This window comes from Heteronotia binoei, chromosome 18 (genome assembly GCF_032191835.1).
Source record: "Heteronotia binoei isolate CCM8104 ecotype False Entrance Well chromosome 18, APGP_CSIRO_Hbin_v1, whole genome shotgun sequence".
Classification (NCBI taxonomy): domain Eukaryota; kingdom Metazoa; phylum Chordata; class Lepidosauria; order Squamata; family Gekkonidae; genus Heteronotia; species Heteronotia binoei.
This window is the reverse complement of record NC_083240.1, coordinates 10,820,948-10,838,333: the sequence shown is the minus strand read 5'-3', so window position 1 is coordinate 10,838,333 and position 17,386 is coordinate 10,820,948. Positions and strand designations below refer to the sequence as shown.

The following is a 17,386-nucleotide window of genomic DNA, read 5'->3' as shown; positions in this document are numbered from 1 at the left end:
GCTTCGAGGGAACACTGACCCCTACCATGAAAAGCATCAGCCTCCCATTTCCACACATTCAGTCTCTATTTAAGGGTCAGGACCCTCCCCACCCCCACACAGACACCTCCAGGCTGTTGGCAACCCCACTGCTGGGCTCTGGATGGGAGGAGAAGAGAAAGGGCAGGATGAGCCGGGAGAGGAAGGCTTGAAGGTTGCCCCCAAATTATCCATGAAACAACCATGAAGTACAACCTGTGGCTCTGGAGGCTGTACTTTAGAAAAGGAACAACAACAACAAAAAGCAAAAAACCAAACCTGCCAGCACTAAATGAGATGTGCTGTAGAGCGAATGGATATGTAGAAAGAGGCCGCAAAAGCTTTTCATGGCGGGGAAAGTTAAAATGCTTTCGGCTCTTTAGCTTGGCGAAATGTCGACTGAGGGGTGACATGATTGAGGTTTACAAGATTATGCCTGGGATAGAGAAGATAGAGAAAGAAGGACTTCACTCCCTTTCTCACAATACGAGAACTCGTGGGCACTCAAGGAAATTGCTGAGCAGTCAGGTTAGAACGGAGAAGAAGGAAGTCGTTCTTCCCCCAAAGGGTGATTCACACATGGAATTCACTGCCACAGGAGGTGGAGGCGGCTGCAAGCATAGACAGTTTCAAGAATGGATTGGATCAACATCTGGAGCAGAGGTCCATCAGTGGCTATTAGCCACAGTGTATTGTTGGAACTCTCTGTCTGGGGCAAGTGATGCTCTGTATTCTTGGTGCTTGGGGGGGGGGGCACAGTGGGAGGGCTTCTAGTGTCTTGGCCCCACTGATGGACCTCCTGATGGTGCCTGGATTTTTCTGGCCACTGTGTGACCCAGAGCGTTGGACTGGATGGGCCATTGGCCTGATCCAACATGACTTCTCTTATGTTATCATGTGGAGCTCAATATCACCTGCTAAAGGACATCCCTTTGTTAGTAGGACTTTTTGATGCCCCCCCCCCCACACTCCCAAACTGCTGGCAACCCTACTGAGCTGTGGAGAAAGGGAAAGGCATGGGATGGTCCTGTTGGTAAAATTTTGAGAAACACTGCTGGAATGAAATGTTGCTTTCCCATCCCACCCCGCCAAAGCCTCAAGATGGGTAGCCGTGTTTGTCTGTCTGTAGCAGGAGAAAAGAGCCAGCATCCAACAGCGCCTTCAAAGGCTAGTTAGCAGCTTTTTGGGAAGAAAGGAACAGTGACTCATGAAAGCTCCTGCCCTTTCACAAGATTTGTTAGTCTTCCAGGCGCTGCTAGACTCTTGCTTTTTTCTGCTGCTGCAGACAGACTAACCCGGCAACCCGTCTCGATCCATCTGAAGAACTGAGCGGCGACTCACGAAAGCTCCTCACTTGTCGCAAATGTCGACAAGGTGCCACTGGATGTTTCTCCCTTTAAAGACATGCAGCTGTGTGGGTGCAGAGAGTGCCCTTTTATTCCTGCAGATCCAATAATAAGCTTGTTGTCCCTCTCTTATGGTGTAAGCTGCTGGGGGCGAACACCTTATTATTTTTAATTGTCATCATCATCGTCATCGAGTGGCACTTTTAAGAGGAACAACATTTCATTCGAGGTATAAGCATGCACCTGAAAGCTTATACCTTGAATAAAACGTCGTTGGACCTCAAGGTGCCACCGGACTCAAACTTTGTTCTGCTGCTTTAGACCAACATGGCTAGCCACCTGAAATAATAATAATAATAATAATAATAATAATAATAATAATAATAATAATAATCAAAACTATAGTCATCATCATCATCATGCCAAAGCAGTTTTCATTGTTCTTTTCCCCTCCATTTTAGCCTCACAACAACGATGTGGGGTAGGTGAGCACCAACAGGTAGGTGAAGCTGAGAACAGGCGTGAGCGGCCCCAGGTCCCCCAGCAAAGCTGCCATGATGGTACAAGTGGGGTTTCGAACTCGGGTCTCCCAGATCCTGGTTCCCCTCCGACTCCTTAACCGCTACACCCTGCTGGGTCTTCCTTGGCCATCAGCCACCCAAATACGTCCTGTCTTTCGGATTCTCGGACAGCAACAGGCAAAGTTTCCAACCAGGGAGGGCGGCAGGCTGGGCTCCAAATGCACCATCTCAGAAAGCGCCCCTGGAATGACTTGTGCACCAGATATTCCCTGGATTCACCTTTCAGCCCAAGGCAGCCGGCTCCAATCAATTGCCTTATCTCCTACCAGAGAATCTCTGGCTTCCCCGATTCCGTTTCTCCAACTCCAGTTGACTTTGGAAAACATCCAAATGCACCTTCTGATTATGACTTTGGTTTGTTTTTTTTAAAAGGGAAGACAAACAGATCCCAACAAAACCCGGGGTGGGGGTGGGAGTGGGGGTGGGGGTGGGACAGAAAACAGGAGGGCTTCACCCACTAACTCACCTCTGTGCGGGATCGTTTGTCCCAGGAGCTCGTGAAGCGACAGGAACAGCGCCAGGAGTCGGGCATACATAGCAATTCCCTTGCGCCTCGGCGGCTACCTTAAACCCCAAACCTTGAAGCGGGCGGAAGCGAGCACAGTCATATTAGAGAATCTCGCCTAGAAGAGTCCAAGAACGCAGCTTTTTATGCCACTCTCGCCTTGAGCAGAGACAACCCCCCCACCACCACCCTGCTTGGTAATATTTCTCTCCCTGCGCAGTTGCGAAATCTCCCAAGTCAGTTTCTCTCCCCTTCTCTTTTTTTCCCCTGCCCTTCCCCAAGTCGTAGATCCTTTCTGACAGGGAGAAAACCAACCCCCCCCCTCCCTCCTCCCTCTCTGGCGCGGGTGCCGCTACTGCCGTCTGGAGGGAAAGTTGTACTCGCTTAAGAGAGGACGGGGAAACTCACGTTGCTGGATTTCAGCGCTGCTGGGATGGCCAAAGTTGTTTCCTGGGTTTGCTCAGAGAGTCGCCAGCTCCCCTTCGGACTTCTTGGAGATGCTCTCCATAGCAGCCCGGAATTAACCCCGGGCAACTTCTCAAAGCCTGGATATTTTGAGGATCATCTGCTGCTGGTTGTAAGGGATCTAAAAAGGGTCCAGGCCAATAGGTGTGAAAAGCCTCCGCTTGAGACCCTGGAGAGCCGCTGCCAGTCTAAAGAAGACAAGACTGACTTGGATGGACCCAGGGTCTGATTCAGTAGAAGGCAGCTTCATAGGATCATATCTGGCTGCTATCGAGAGCACAGCCACAGCATCCGGTGGGGGATTTGGCAACTCTTTGAAAGGGACTTTTTTTTTTTTTAAAATCTGGGTACTCTTCAGTGGCAGCAGAAAGTTGGCATCTTTTTGGCAGGGAAATCAGGAATGTAACATGAAATTGCTGAGCAGGCGGGTTAGAACGGATAAAAAGAAGTCCTTCTTCACCCAAAGGGTGATTCGCACTGGAATTCACTGCCGCAGTGAGTCAGTGACAGCTACACACATCAAGAGGGGATTGGATCAACATCTGGAGCAGAGGTCCATCAGTGGCTATTAGCCACAGCGTATTGATGGAACACTGTTTGGGGCAGTGATGCTCTGTATTCTTGGTGCTTGGAGGGGGGGCAACAGTGGGAGGGCTTTTAGTGTCCTGGTTCCCCTGGTGGACCTCGTGATGGTGCCTGGTGTTTTTTTGGCCACTGTGTGACACAGAGTGTTGGACTGCATGGGCCATGGTCTGATCCAAAATGGCTTCTCTTAGGTTCTTAACATGAGAAGAGCCCTGAAGGATCAGACCAGTGGTCCTTCTAGTCCACACACTGGCCAATCCGTTCCTCTGGAGGGTTGACAAAAGGGCAGAGAGGCCAGGGCCTTCCCCTGATGTTGCCTCCTGGTTCTGGGATTCAGAGGGTGACTGCCTCTGAGCATGGAGGTTCCCTAGAGGCACCATAGCTACCAGCCACTGATAAGACCTCTCCTCCATGAATGGTCTGATCCCTTTTTAAAGCCATCGCTCTGGCAGCAAATCCCGCATTTTAATCACTCGCTGAGGACAGAAGTATTCGCTTAATCAAGTGTTTGGGGAAGCTTCAGGTGCTAAACGTCTGCCTACCAGGCTGATGTTAAAGACACAGAAATGCAACTAGAAAAGAATGTGACAATCTCACAAGATCGAAGACGCAAGAAAACCTCAGCTTCTTTACTCAGAAAAATGCTCCTCTAAGGCCAGATGTGGGATTTAGTTTGAAAGCAAATGCAGGTAGAGTTTGTGGCCTTGAGGTTGCCAGCTTCCCCCCCCAGCAGGGCTCTTGTGCCTTGCGCATCTGCTCACCTAGAGACACTTCCCCCTGCAGAGAAATTCAATGATGCCATCTCTTTTGCCAGTTTGGTGTAGTGGTTAAGTGTGCGGACTCTTATCTGGGAGAACCGGGTTTGATTCCCTACTCCTCAACAGCTGCTGGAATGGTCTTGGGTCAGCCATAGCTAGCTATCGCAGGAGTTGTCCTTGAAAGGGGAGCTGCTGTGAGAGCCCTCTCAGCCCAAACCACCTCACAGGGTGTCTGTTGTGGGGGGAGAAGATATAAGAGATTGTAAGCTGCTCTGAGTCTCTGATTCAGAGAGAAGAGCGGGGTCTAAATCTGCAGTCTTCTTCTTTTGAGTTTTGCTTGTACGCCAGCCTTCAAAGGCACAGGCGCTCTGCCAGAAGAAAACGTTGGCAACCTCTGGCCAGCAGTTCTGTGTGTGTTTCCCAGGAAGTTTGACCCGCAGACCTCCAGGATCAACATTTATACTATCCCATTCACAAGTCAAGCCTTTGCTTCTCTTCCCTTTTCCTCTTCGATTACGTCACTGCAGCCTCAAACCTATTATGGGGGGAGTTTGGCTCTTCCCCTTCCGTGTTATTGGTCTCCAGAGGAAACTCTGTCCAAAGAAACATCACTCACAGCTCCTATAAATCGCTCCCAGGCCTCCAAAATTTGGGGATCGTTTCCTCTTGCAATCCCTCCCTTTTAAAACGCATCTGCCGTCGGTCGCTGGTTCGGAGCGATGGATTTCGTTCCTCCCCACCCAGAGTCCGAACCCATCCAAGCGTCTGGGGGAACAGATGCCTTTTTCGTGCAGTTATCCGGAGGAATTTTAATAGCAGCCTACTCCCTTCCACCAAGATGGCTTTTAAAACAGTTTAAAAAAAAAAAGTTTGACTCCGTTTGGAAAAACAGGTAGCTCGTAGCCCAGACTAGCCTCATCTTGTCAGGCTTTTGGAAGCTAAGCAGGGTCAGCCCTGGTTAGTATTTGGATGGGAGACCATGTAACTATACAGTAGTTATCAAAGATTTCAGGTTTTCACGGCTGGCATCATCATTAGGGTTTGTAGAATCTTTCGGGCTCAAGTGCCGTGTTCTACTGGAGAAAGTTTCTCCAGTAGAACACGGCACTTGAGCCCGAAAGATTCTACAAACCCTAATATACAGTAGCTGTTGCGTATGTGGACGAACGATGCTATTACCTGTGTCCCTGCCTGGCTCCTTGGAGCCTTGAGGACTGAATTAGGGGACTCGGGAACAATGGGCAGTCGGATCCAAATCCCCGCTGCCCTGCTCCAATCACAGGCCCCCTGCTGGTTTGAATGCTCCAATGGCGTCCAAGTATGGGAACCTTGAACTGAATATAGTTGGCTCTGTTGGCCCAGTAAGCCAGTCTTAGGGCGTTTTCCCACGGAGCTTACCACGGAGCGACGGCCCTCTTCACCGCGCAGCGTCTGCGCGGATTTCCCACCAACTGCTCCGCAGAACCAGGAAGAGCCGTGGCTTTTGTGTCGCTAACTGGTTTTTAGCGGTTTACATTTGCGACGCAAAAGGCCCGGCACTTCCTGGTTCTGCGGAGCGGTTGGTGGGAAATCCGCGCAGACGCTGCGCGGTGAAGAGGGACGTCGCTCCGCAGTAAGCTCCGTGGGAAAACGCCCATAGAGTTCAGCCGTTACCTGGCTTCGGATTCAGCAGGAGCTCAGAGGAGCACAGCTCCTGGACCTTTCTGAGGGTTCCACCTCCTCCTCCCCACCTTGTCCATTGAATAGTCAGTGCAGCTGCATAACAATCCCTGGATGAGCTCCACCACCTCTTTTTCTACAAAATGACTCCTGGCTGTTACTATGCTGTACTGAATAAAGAGAACTATGTCCACTACAACTGTGTCTCCTCCTTGCATTGAACCCATTATATCAGGGGTGGCCAACGGTAGCTCTCCAGATGGTTTTTTTTTTGCCTACAACTCCCATCAGCCCCAGCCAGCATGGCCAATGGCTGGGGCTGATGGGAGCTGTAGGCAAAAAGCATCTGAAGAGCTACCATTGGCCACCCCTAGACTATATTCTCTCTCTCGGCTTGACTTCGCGAACGAAGATTTAAGAAGGGTGCAGTAGTCCACGTCTGCTGCAGGCTCGCTGGTGGCTGACAAGACCAATGCGGGACAGGCAGGTCCGGCCACAGTGGCTGCAGGGAAAAGTCTGATTTGGGGTTGGTGCTGTAGCAGTGCGATTCTTCCTCAATCTCCTTTTGTCCTCAAAACCAGCTATGCGTGCGTTCTCAAAGGAAGAGACAGCCTGGTGGATGGTATGCCTCCATGCTTTGTGATCTGAGGCTAGGTCAGACCACTGGTGATGGTTGATGCGACAGGTGCCAAGGGCCTTGTACCTCTTCTTTGGTGCCCCTCTATTTCGATGGCCGGTGGAAAGTTCGCCATACAGGGCAATCTTGGGAAGGCGGTGGTTTTCCATCCTGGAAATATGCCCTGCCCAGCGCAGCTGCGTCTTCGCCTAGACTATATTATCATATTGTTAATTTACTACGTTGCTTGGAGCATTTGTACCGTGTAGGGATCCCTTTAAGGAATGCTGTTAAGCGTCTGCACCTGTTTCTTAGTATTCATGAATGTGGGTTGTCGGGGCAAAGGGCAAGACCTGTACACTAGTCACTTGGATGTGTGTTAAAGTTTGGAATCTTGCCATGCTCTGAATCAATAATTGAAGGTATGCAGATATACGAGTTGCAAAATGTTGGGAAGTGATTTTAAAAGGTTTTTTTAAAAATGCACTCATGTTGTTATTTTTCCACACAGCTAGTCAAAGCTGAAAGTGAAACGAGGGAAAATAAAGCACGGCCTTGTCGCTGCGCTGTGGTGCTGCGTTGAGAGAACTGTACTGGAACTTGAATATTATTTGGATTTCTCAGGAGACCTGCTGGACTGAGGATTCCTATGGCATTGAAGGACTGTGTGTTGTGGATGCTTTTGAGCTGTGGTGCTGGAGAAGACTCTTGAGAGTCCCTTGGACTGCAAGAAGATCAAATCAGTCAGTCCTAAGGGAAATTAACCCAGACTGTTCCCTGAAAGGTCAGATGCTGTAGCTGAAGCTCAAATACTTTGGCCACCAACTGAGAAGGGAGCCCTCCCTGGAGAAGATCCTGATGCTAGAAAAGACAGAAGGCAAAAGAAGAAGGGGGAGGCAAAAGTTGAGATGGCTGGACAGCGTTACTGATGTAACAAACACGAATTTGAGCAGACTTCGGAGGATGGTGGAAGACAGGAGGGCCTGGCGTGACTTTGTCCATGGGGTCGCAAAGAGTCGGACTCGACTGTGCGACTGAACAACAAATGTGGAACGGACATTTATTTGGACTTTAAAACATTAAACTTCGGTCCTCACTTTGTCCAATTAGATGGTGTTCCAAATATCAGAGCATGTTTGTAAGAGTGTTTTGTATGAGAGTGTTTGAATATATTGTAATTTTGCCTGATTGTTTGTTTTTGAGTTATTTTGGAGGCTGGTTATCACGGAAACCTTGGTTTCTCTCCAGCAGGACCAGATCTACACGTTTTTCTGAGGGGAGGGGGGTTTAAAAAAGCATCCCCTTATGGGCCAATTCTATTTTATAAGCCCATAGAATAGAATGGACTCCGTACCCAATTTGGCACCCCCCCTCAGGTGGCGCCTGGGACAAGGACACCCCCTACCCCTCTCTAGATCCGTCCCTGCTCTCCAGCTACTCTCTGCCACGATTCTCTGTTTGGTTGCACATTCTCTAGGTGGGACCTGGAGATCTCTCAGAATTGCAACTCCAGTTTGGTGTAGTGGTTAAGTGTGCGGACTCTTACCTGGGAGAACCGGCTTTGATTCCCCACTCCTCCACTTGCACCTGCTAGCATGGCCTTGGGTCAGCCATCACTCTGGCAGAGGTTGTCCTTGAAAGGGCAGCTGCTGTGAGAGCCCTCTCAGCCTCACCCACCTCACAGGGTGCCTGTTGTGGGGGAGGAAGGTAAAGGACATTGTGAGCCGCTTTGAGACTCTTCGGAGTGGAGAGCGGGATAGAAATCCAATATCTTCTTCTTCTTCTTTTCCAGACCACAGAGGTCAGTTCCTCTGGAGGCAATGACTGCACTGAAGGGTGGAATCTACGGCATTGTACCCACTGAGGCTCCTCCCCCGTCAAAGCCCTCCCCTTCACTGGCTCCACCCCCAAATCTCCAGGAATATCCCAATGTGGAACTGGCCACCCCTAGACTAAAAAGCTGAAATAGAGCGTTAGACCCTTTGGAGGGAGAAGCAGACAGCATTGCAAGTAGTACAATTCATGTCCATGTTCTGGAAACGCGTTGCAGTCTAGCTCAGCTCTCTGCGCCCCCCTCCAAAACGGGTCTCTCCCCAGCAAATTAATAACAGGTGCTTCTTCTAGAAGAGCATCAATATTTCTTTGGAATATTCAGCCACAGCCTCTCTAGAGGCCTTCTCGAGTAGGGTTGACAATCCCCAGGTGGGGCAGGGGAAAGGTACCAAAACCTCCGCGAAAACCAGCTTCAACAGTAAAGAAACTGAAGCGTAATTTACACAACTGAACATATCAAAAGTGAAATAAATCATGATTTAAAGTGACAGAGCACTGACCACACCCGTATCCATAGTCCTTAAGTCTTTAAGCATGAAATTTCTTGAACTGACGATCCGGGATGTGGTGAAAAAAAAAGGTCGATAATCAAACGGAGTGCAATGCTCCAATCTTTCTGGCGAACAGATGAGCAGAATGATGTAATGCAGCAAGGCAGGAATGGCCAACGGTAGCTCTCCAGATGTTTTTTGCCTACAACGCCCATGCTGGCTGGGGCTGATGGGAGCTGTAGGCAAAAAACATCTGGAGAGCTACCGTTGGCCACCCCAGCGGCAAGGCGTCAGAACGTGACAGGGTTGCGCTTTTCTCTCTGTTTCACATAGCGGTTCAACGAGCTTCACGAGTACGTTACTAAAATTCTTTCCTAGGAGAGCAACGCTTCAATATTCTTAGAGATGTAAGCGTTGCTCTCCTAGGAAAGAACTTTAGTAATGTACTCTTGGAGCTCGTTGAAGCGCTATGTGAAACGGAGAGAATAACGCAACTCTGTCGCGTTCTGATGCCCTGCTGCGTTACACCCGTTCTGCTCATCTGTTCGCCAGAAAGATTGGAGCGTTGCACTCCGTTTGAATATCGACCTTTTCCCACCACAGCCCGGATCTTCAGTTCTAGAAATTTCATGCTTAAAGACTTAAGTACTATGGATACGGGTGTGGTCAGTGTTCTGTTCACTTTAAATTGAGATTTATTTGATATGATTAATCGTGTTATAAGGATTTGTAAATTACGCTTCAATTTCTTTACCGTTGAAGCTGGTTTCCGCGGAGGTTTTCGTACCTTTCCCCTGCTCCACGTATCTGCGCTTCTCTGTTGTGTTGCTAAATCCCCAGGGGGGGCAGGGGATCCCCCGGTTTGGAGGTCCTCCTCCCGCTTCAGGGTCATCAGAAAGCAGGGGGGGGGGGATGTCTGCTGGGCACTCCATTATTTCCTATGGAGACCCATTCCCATAGGGTATAATGGTGAATTGGTCCGCGGGTATCTGGGGCTCTGAGGGAGCTGTTTTTTTTAGGTAGATGCACCAAATTTGCAGCACAGCATTTGGAGCCTCTACCCAAAATACCCCCCAAGTTTCAAAAAGATTGAACCAGGTGGTCCAATTCTATGAGCCCCAAAATAAGGCACCCCTATCCATCATTATTTCCTATGTGGTCCCTTTAAATGTGACGGCCAGAACTCCCTTTGGAGTTCAGTCATGCTTGTCACACCCTTGCTCCTGGCTCCACCCCCATGTCTCCTGGCTCCACCCCCAAAGTCCCCAGATATTTCTTGAATTGGACTTGGCAACCTTATTCTCAAGGTGTCTTTTAAGCAAAACTGGACAATAACATCATGCAACCAAAGCAGAAAAACAAACCATGGGGATTTAAAAGGGAGGGGGGGAAACACCAGACATAAAACCATACTGAACAGCTGCAAACTGTAGGGGTTTTTTAAAAATCAGGCTAGAAACAGATTATTAAAACAGCCAAAACCATTCAGTACTTGGGTAAAAAGAAACAGTTTGGCCCGGCATGCCAGCAACCAGGTGAGGCCTAGAGATGTCCTGGAATGCAGGGCTTTTTTTGTAACAGGAACTCCTTTGCATATTAGGTCACACACCCCTGATGTAGCCAGTCCTCCAAGAGCTTCCAGTAGGCCCTGTAAGAAGAGCCCTGTAGGCTCCAGGAGGATTGGCTACATCAGGGATGTGTGGCCTAATGTGCAAAGGAGTGAAGAAGACTGCAGATTTATACCCTGCCCTTCTCCCTGAATCAGAGACTCAGAGTAGCTTACAATTTCCTATATCTTCTCCCCCCCACAACAGATGCTCTGTGAGGTGGGTGGGGCTGAGAGAGCTCTCACAGCAGCTGCCCTTTCAAGGACAACTCCTACGAGAGCTATGGGTGACCCAAGGCCATTCCAGCAGCTGCAAGCGGAGGAGTGGGGAATCAAACCCGGTTCTCCCAGATAAGAGTCCACATGCTTAATCATTACACCAGACTGGCTCTCACTATACCGAAACAGTCGCTTCGAAGGGAGGTTTCTATGGCATTATATACCCTGCTAAGATCTTTCCTCCCCCCAAACCCTGACCACCCCAAGCTTCAGTCCAGAATCTCCAGGAATTTCCCAACCCAGAGCTGACAACCACACTGAAGTAAGGAGCCCTTCCATCGTGCCCAGATCTGGCTTCATCGAAGTTTCTGTTGCGTATAAGACGAAAACATTGAAGGCAATCAAGGGCCAAAGAAGCTGGACATCTAACCAGTAAGAGGGTGGGGTCGGCTGGGTGAGAGTCTTCTCTCAACCCTTTCCCTCCCAGACCCTCTTGCATGCAGAGTTGCAATATCCAGCAATCAGAGGACTCAGAGAGTGAGCATGCAGGGAAAAGACAGGTCGGGAGCCAACAACAGGCAGCTCCTCCCAGAAGCCCTGAGTTCCAGCCTCTGCCCCACCTGAGGGCATACCAATGCTGGCCCCAACGCATCTCCCAGAAAACTGGATTACAACATCAGGAAACTGTGGAACTCTGAGAGCATCATCTGTTAAAGAAACAGTGCAAGCATCAAAAGCAATCAGCCCACAGGTTTCACCGGTAATAAAGTCAGAATCCTGATTAAGAACATAAGAGAAGCCATGTTGGATCAGGCCAATGGCCCATCCAGTCCAACACTCTGTGTCACATAAGAACATAAGCGAAGCCATGTTGGATCAGGCCAATGGCCCATCCAGTCCAACACTCTGTGTCACATAAGAACATGAGAAGCCATGTTGGATCAGGCCAAAGGCCCATCCAGTCCAACACTCTGTGTCACATAAGAACATAAGAGAAGCCATGTTGGATCAGGCCAATGGCCCCTCCAGTCCAACACTCTGTGTCACACAGTGGCCAAGAAAACCAGGTGCTATCAGGTGGTCCACCAGTGGGGCTAAGACACTAGAAGCCCTCCCACCGTTGCCCCCCCAAGCACCAAGAAGACAGAGCATCACTGCCTCAGACAGAGTGTTCCATCTATACCCTATGGCTAACAGCCACTGATGAACCTCTGCTCCATATGTTTATCCAATCCCCTCTTGAAACTGTCTGTGCTTGTAGCTGCCACCACCTTCTGCAGCAGTGAATTCCATGTGTTAACCACCCTTTGGATGAAGAAGGACTTCCTTTTATCCGTTCTCACCCAACTGCTCAGCAATTTCATTGAGTGCCTACGATTTCTTGTATTGTAAGAAAGGGAGGAAAGGACTTCTTTCTCAGCCTTCTCTATCCCATGCATAATCTCGCAAACTTCGATCATGTCACCCCTCAGTTGACGTTTCTCCAAGCTAAAGAGCCCCAAGCGTTTCAACCTTTCTTCATAGGGAAAGTGTTCCAACCCTTGAATCATTCTAGTTGCCCTCTTCTGCACTTTCCCCCAATGTTTCTTTTTCTAAAAGGCTCTGAAAAGATTCTAAAAGGCTCAGCAAATATTTTCACTGTGCAAGCAGTCTGCTTCAAGAGGCAGATGAATACAACCCATCCCAGGTAGGGGCTGCCTAGTCCGGACTCCTGTCCAGGATGCAAAGAACACTGTGCCACCTTTGTGTCACGTTCTCGGGGTGCAGGCAGGCAGGAGTCCAAAGCCAGTCCAAAGTCAAAGTCCAGGAAGTCAAGCAGGAGACAAGTCACCAATGCAGAATCACAAACCGGAATCAGAAGTCAATGTCCAAAAGCCAAAAGGTCAGGGTGCCAAGGAAATCAAGCAGGTCAGGATCAGGAAGGAGCGTGGATGCAAGCCAGAGAGTAGACTTGTTGCTTCCACAAGGTTGCCATGTCCTGGGTGGGAGCTATATGGGAGTCTCAATCAGCCTGCTCCCTGGGTGTCAGTGACTTTGCTAGAACTCAGGGCTGAGAGATCTGAAGCATCGGCGTGCCTCATGTCTTCGCTCTGAAAGTTCTTTCTGGAGCCTGCTTCGAACTCTTGAGATGGGAGGAGGAGAGCTTGGAGGAGATTGATCGTCAACAGTTGACACTGGTGCCTGGAGAGTGATTGATGGGCCAGCTGCTGTTTGTTCAGCTGAGGAACTGGATGGCAACTCTTCCAGGTCTGTTAACCCTTCCAGCTCCTCCTCGTCAGAGCTCATGACACCTTGCCACACACCCCCTAGCTCTTCTTCCAGGGGTTGGCACACGTCTGCACCGGCCTGGAAAGCTGGCAGCAGCAGGCACCCTGCCCATCCCTCCGCTGTTATGATATGAAAGCCACCCCGGCTTTGCCAGGCCTTGCATCTGGCTCCCAGCGCCGAAATATTATCTGCGTGACTCAAGCTCACATGCCCATTAATTGAGACTGTCCAAAATAATCCTGCAGATTTAAGGAAGCTCTGAGCTGATGGGTGGTATTACTCAAGAAATGAAAAAGATTTCTGGTAGGGTTGTTAGGTTCCCCTAGCCCACCGGTGGGGGCCAGAAGGTTGAGAAGTTCTTGGAGTTTTAGGGGTGGAGCCTGGCAGGGCTTTTTTCTGGTAGCAGGAACTCCTTTGCATATTAGGCCACACATCCCTGATGTAGCCAATCCTCCTGGAGCTTACAGTGGACCCTGGAATAACAGCCCTGTAAGCTCTTGGAGGATTGGCTACATCAAGGAGGTGTGTCCTAATATACACAGAAGTTCCTGCCACAAAAAAAGTCCTGGTGTCAATGCAGAACCTCCATGCTCAGAGGCAGTGTGCCAAGGGCTTTTGTTGTAGCAGAAACTCCTTTCTGCTTTCCAGAACCTTTACATTTTATGGTGCTCTTTCTTTCTTACTCCGCCCTCCCTCAAATCCTTGCTTCTGGGTTCCCTGGTTCAAACCTGTGAGAATTTTGCTGGAGTCTTAAGATTCGACAAACTTTTCTAATATTCCCCCCCCCCCCAAAAAAAATGGAAAATAACAAAACATAGAAAGCAGACGGATGGAGATCTTCCCCAAGCCGCTTTGCCCACGTTGGAGAAAGTCATTTAACAAGTATGATGGGAGAAAGGTTTGATTATGACAATTCTAATTCAAGAAGTGTTTGAAGGTAAATGCTGAGCTGAGAGAATTTCATACACCTTCCAGTGATGACAGGGGGGTGCGGCCTAATATGGAAATGAGTTATACAAATGAGTTGTGCTGACTCCGGCACTTCTTTTTCTATGAAATGACCCCCCCGGGCGCAGTGAACTAAAATCAACCGTTTGAGGCGGCCTTGAGATGCAGTTTGGATCTGAGCACTGGGTTATAAATAGCACCGGTGAATCATCCCCCTTGTTTTCGGCCTGCGGAGTCAGAGACAAGTCCAGAGGTCAACAGGGGCCGTCAGAGGTCTCCCCTTTCAGGCCTGCAGATCTTGTTGCACTACGCCGGGCCTCCAGGATTCCCAGCTATGATGACGAAGGAGGAGCCGCCCACAGGGTCAGACGGGAAAGACATTTTTCTTCCGGAAACATCCTCGTACCGCCCCGGTCATCCCCAGATGACTAGCTACTTGCCCTCAGGGCTACGGCTGGTGTGGAGTGTGAGGGAGAAGTGCTTTATTGTGTACCATGAATCGTGATGCATCTCTATGCGCATTGCACCATCTCACCAAAGGATTTTTTTTGGGGGGGGTGGTGGTATTTTGTATATTTGTGTGGAGGAACAGCAGTGTCAGATTAACAATTAGGCCAAGTAGGCACTGGCCTGTGGGCCCCCACACCTTTAGGGGCCCCAGGCTGGCTTCCCCCCTAGTTTTCCCCCTGCTTGCAGCCAGCAACTGAGCCGCTCTTTGCCCGACTTTAGGGTTGCCAATCCCCAGGTGGGGGCAGGGGATCCCCCGATTGAAGGCCCCCCCCCGCTTCAAGGTCGTCAGAAAGCAGGGGGAGGGGAGAGAAATATCTGCTGGGAACTTTATTATTCCCTATGGAGATATATTCCCATAGAAAATAATGGAGAATTGATCCGCGGGTATCTGGGGCTCTGGGGGAGCTGTTTTTTGAGGTAGAGGCCCCAAATTTGCAGCATGGCATCTAGCGCCTCTCCCCAAAATATCCCCCAAGTTTCAAAAAGATTGGACCAGGGGGTCCAATTCTATGAGCCCTGAAAGAAGGTGCCCCTATCCTAATTTCCTATGGATGGAAGGCATTGAAAAGGTGTGCCGTCCCTTTAAATGTGATGGCCAGAACTCCCTTTGGAGTTCAATTATGCTTGTCACAGCCTTGATCTTGGCTCCACCCAAAATGTCTCCTGGCTCCACCCCCAAAGTATCCTGGCTCCACCCCCAAAATCCCCAGATATTGCTTAAATTGGACTTGGCAACCCTACCCGACTTGCCTGGGGCGGCTGCTGTTGGCGTCCTCACCCAGTTTGCCTCTCTCTGCCTCTCCCCCGCAGCTTTCTCGAAGGGGCTTTTGAGAAGGTGCCTGCAGGCTTCAGTGAGGGCTGCGGGCGGCAGGGTGGGCAGAGAGGCTCTGAGATAATTTGCAAGGGACCCCCTGAGATTTTGACTGCCTAGGGGCCGCCACAGGGCTTAATCCGGCACTGAGGGCCAGCCCTAAACTCTCTGGCACTCTAGGTAAGGCTGACTTCTGGCATCCCACTCCTGTGCTGATAACATCACTGAATCACATGAGGGCACCAAATTTAGTACACCTTCCGGTGATGACAGGGGTGTAGGGTTGCCAAGTCCAATTTAAGAAATATCTGGGGACTTTGGGGGTGGAGCCAGGAGACTTTGGGGGTGGAGCCAGGAGACTTTGGGGGTGCCCTTGGCAATCACCTAGTTCGCTTATTGACAAGGCTAGCGCCGTGTGTGTGAGTTTGCACCTGGATGTCATGTCAACCTTTGGTGACTGACCCCTACTGGTGGACTGGAGGATCTTCAGAGAGGTGGCTGAATAAAGCCTGCCCCTGCATTCCTAACTGCTGGTTTTCCAAGGAGGTCTCCCCTCCAAGTAATTGCCAGAGTTGACCTTGCTAAGCTGCTTCTTTTTTTTTTTAACTTTCCCAAGATTTTATCGATGAACTATATTGACAATACAGAACAGATATATGAAGAAGCATGTTAACAACCTGCGATAGAAATTACCGAGCTTACAAGCGCAATAAATCCTGCGCCAAAAAATGCAACATGACGATATCATCAGGAGCAAAAGACTTCTTTGTGTAACCAAGGTAATGCATGGAATATTTTTCGAAAACTGATTCTGAGGTACTGTCTGACTGCGCCCCGTATCTGATGATGCTGATGATAAGAAATATGAAAGAAGAAAGAAAGGGAACTAAGAATAAAACTTGCTTTGTTTGTGAGATCTGATGAGATTTGGGTTTGCCTGGGCTTTCCAGGGCAGGGCCTCACCAAAGGATTTTCTGCAAATGCCACCTCTGGGATGGCTTTAGCCAAGGGGAAAGGAAAGGTCCCTTGTGCAAGCACCAGTCGTTTCCGACTCTGAGGTGTCGTTGCTTTCACAACATTTTCATGGCAGACTTTCTACGGGGTGGTTTGCCATTGCCTTCCCCAGTCATCTACGCTTTCCCCCCAGCAGCTGGATACTCATTTTACTGACCTCGGAAGGATGGAAGTCTGAGTCAACCTCGAGCCAGCTACCTGAAAACCCAGCTTCCGCCGGGGATCGAACTCAGGTCGTGAGCAGAGCTTAGGACTGCAGCACTGCAGCTTTAACGCTCTGCGCCAAGGGACCGAATGGCAAAAGGGGGAGGGGAGGAGAGAGAGAGAGACTTCACCCCATCTTCCTCTGGCATTTTCTTGCTGTAAAAAGTCACTGCAAAAAAGTCCTTCAAAAAGTCACTGCTTGATCATTGTTTCGCCCTTGCGTGTGTGGGGGGTGGGTGCGAATACCTGTAAGTTTTCCCAAGCAGAAGGAAAGCCAGCTCAGGGTTGTCTTCTCTGTTGAGGACATTCCAGGAGCACAAGGGGTCTGAGTCTTCACTCCCCTCACCCCTAAAAAAAAAACACCAACCCTCGAAGGGTTTTGAGTTACACTTTTGGTCGGAGATCCAGCCACTGATCTCTTCAAAAGGTAACTAGATCAGTGGTGGAAGGAAGTGCCATCAAGTAACAGCTGACTTATAGAGACTCTGTAGGGCAGGGTTGGCAAAGACTGGCTTAGGAGTCAAAGACTGTGGCTCAGGCTCCTTCACACAGATTGTGTGGCTCCCAAAGCCCCACTGCCCTGTCGGCTTTGGTTCACAGGTTTGGTTCACAGGGCTTCTTCTTTTTAAGCAGGAACTCCTTTGCATATTAGGCCACACCACCCTGATGTAGCCAATCCTTCAAGAGCTTACAATAGTAACGTCAGGGACCTTTCTATCTGTGGGACCGCCTTTCCCCATATATTCCCCAGAGAGCACTGCGTTCAGGGACAAAAAATCTGTTGCCCATCCCTGGACCAAAGGAGGCCAGGTTGTGTTTGACATGAGCCAGGGCCTTCTCGGTTGCAGCACCAGGATTATGGAATGCTCTCCCAGAGGCCATAAGGGCCCTGCGGGACCTTCCTACATTCTGCAGGGCCTGTAAGACTGAATTGTTTCGACAGGCCTTC

At 49.8% G+C, this 17,386-nt stretch overlaps 1 protein-coding gene across 1 annotated transcript in view; it reads right to left on the bottom strand.

Moving 5' to 3' along the window:
- VWA1 (von Willebrand factor A domain containing 1) overlaps positions 1–2,624 on the bottom strand; it is a 46,820-nt gene extending 44,196 nt beyond the window's left edge. Inside the window, exon 1 of the mRNA XM_060259456.1 lies at positions 2,412–2,624. Within this exon, the coding sequence (XP_060115439.1) occupies positions 2,412–2,481 (70 nt within the window). The 5' untranslated portion in view covers positions 2,482–2,624. The remainder of the gene's footprint in view (positions 1–2,411) is intronic.
- Between the last annotated feature and the right edge of the window lie 14,762 nt (positions 2,625–17,386).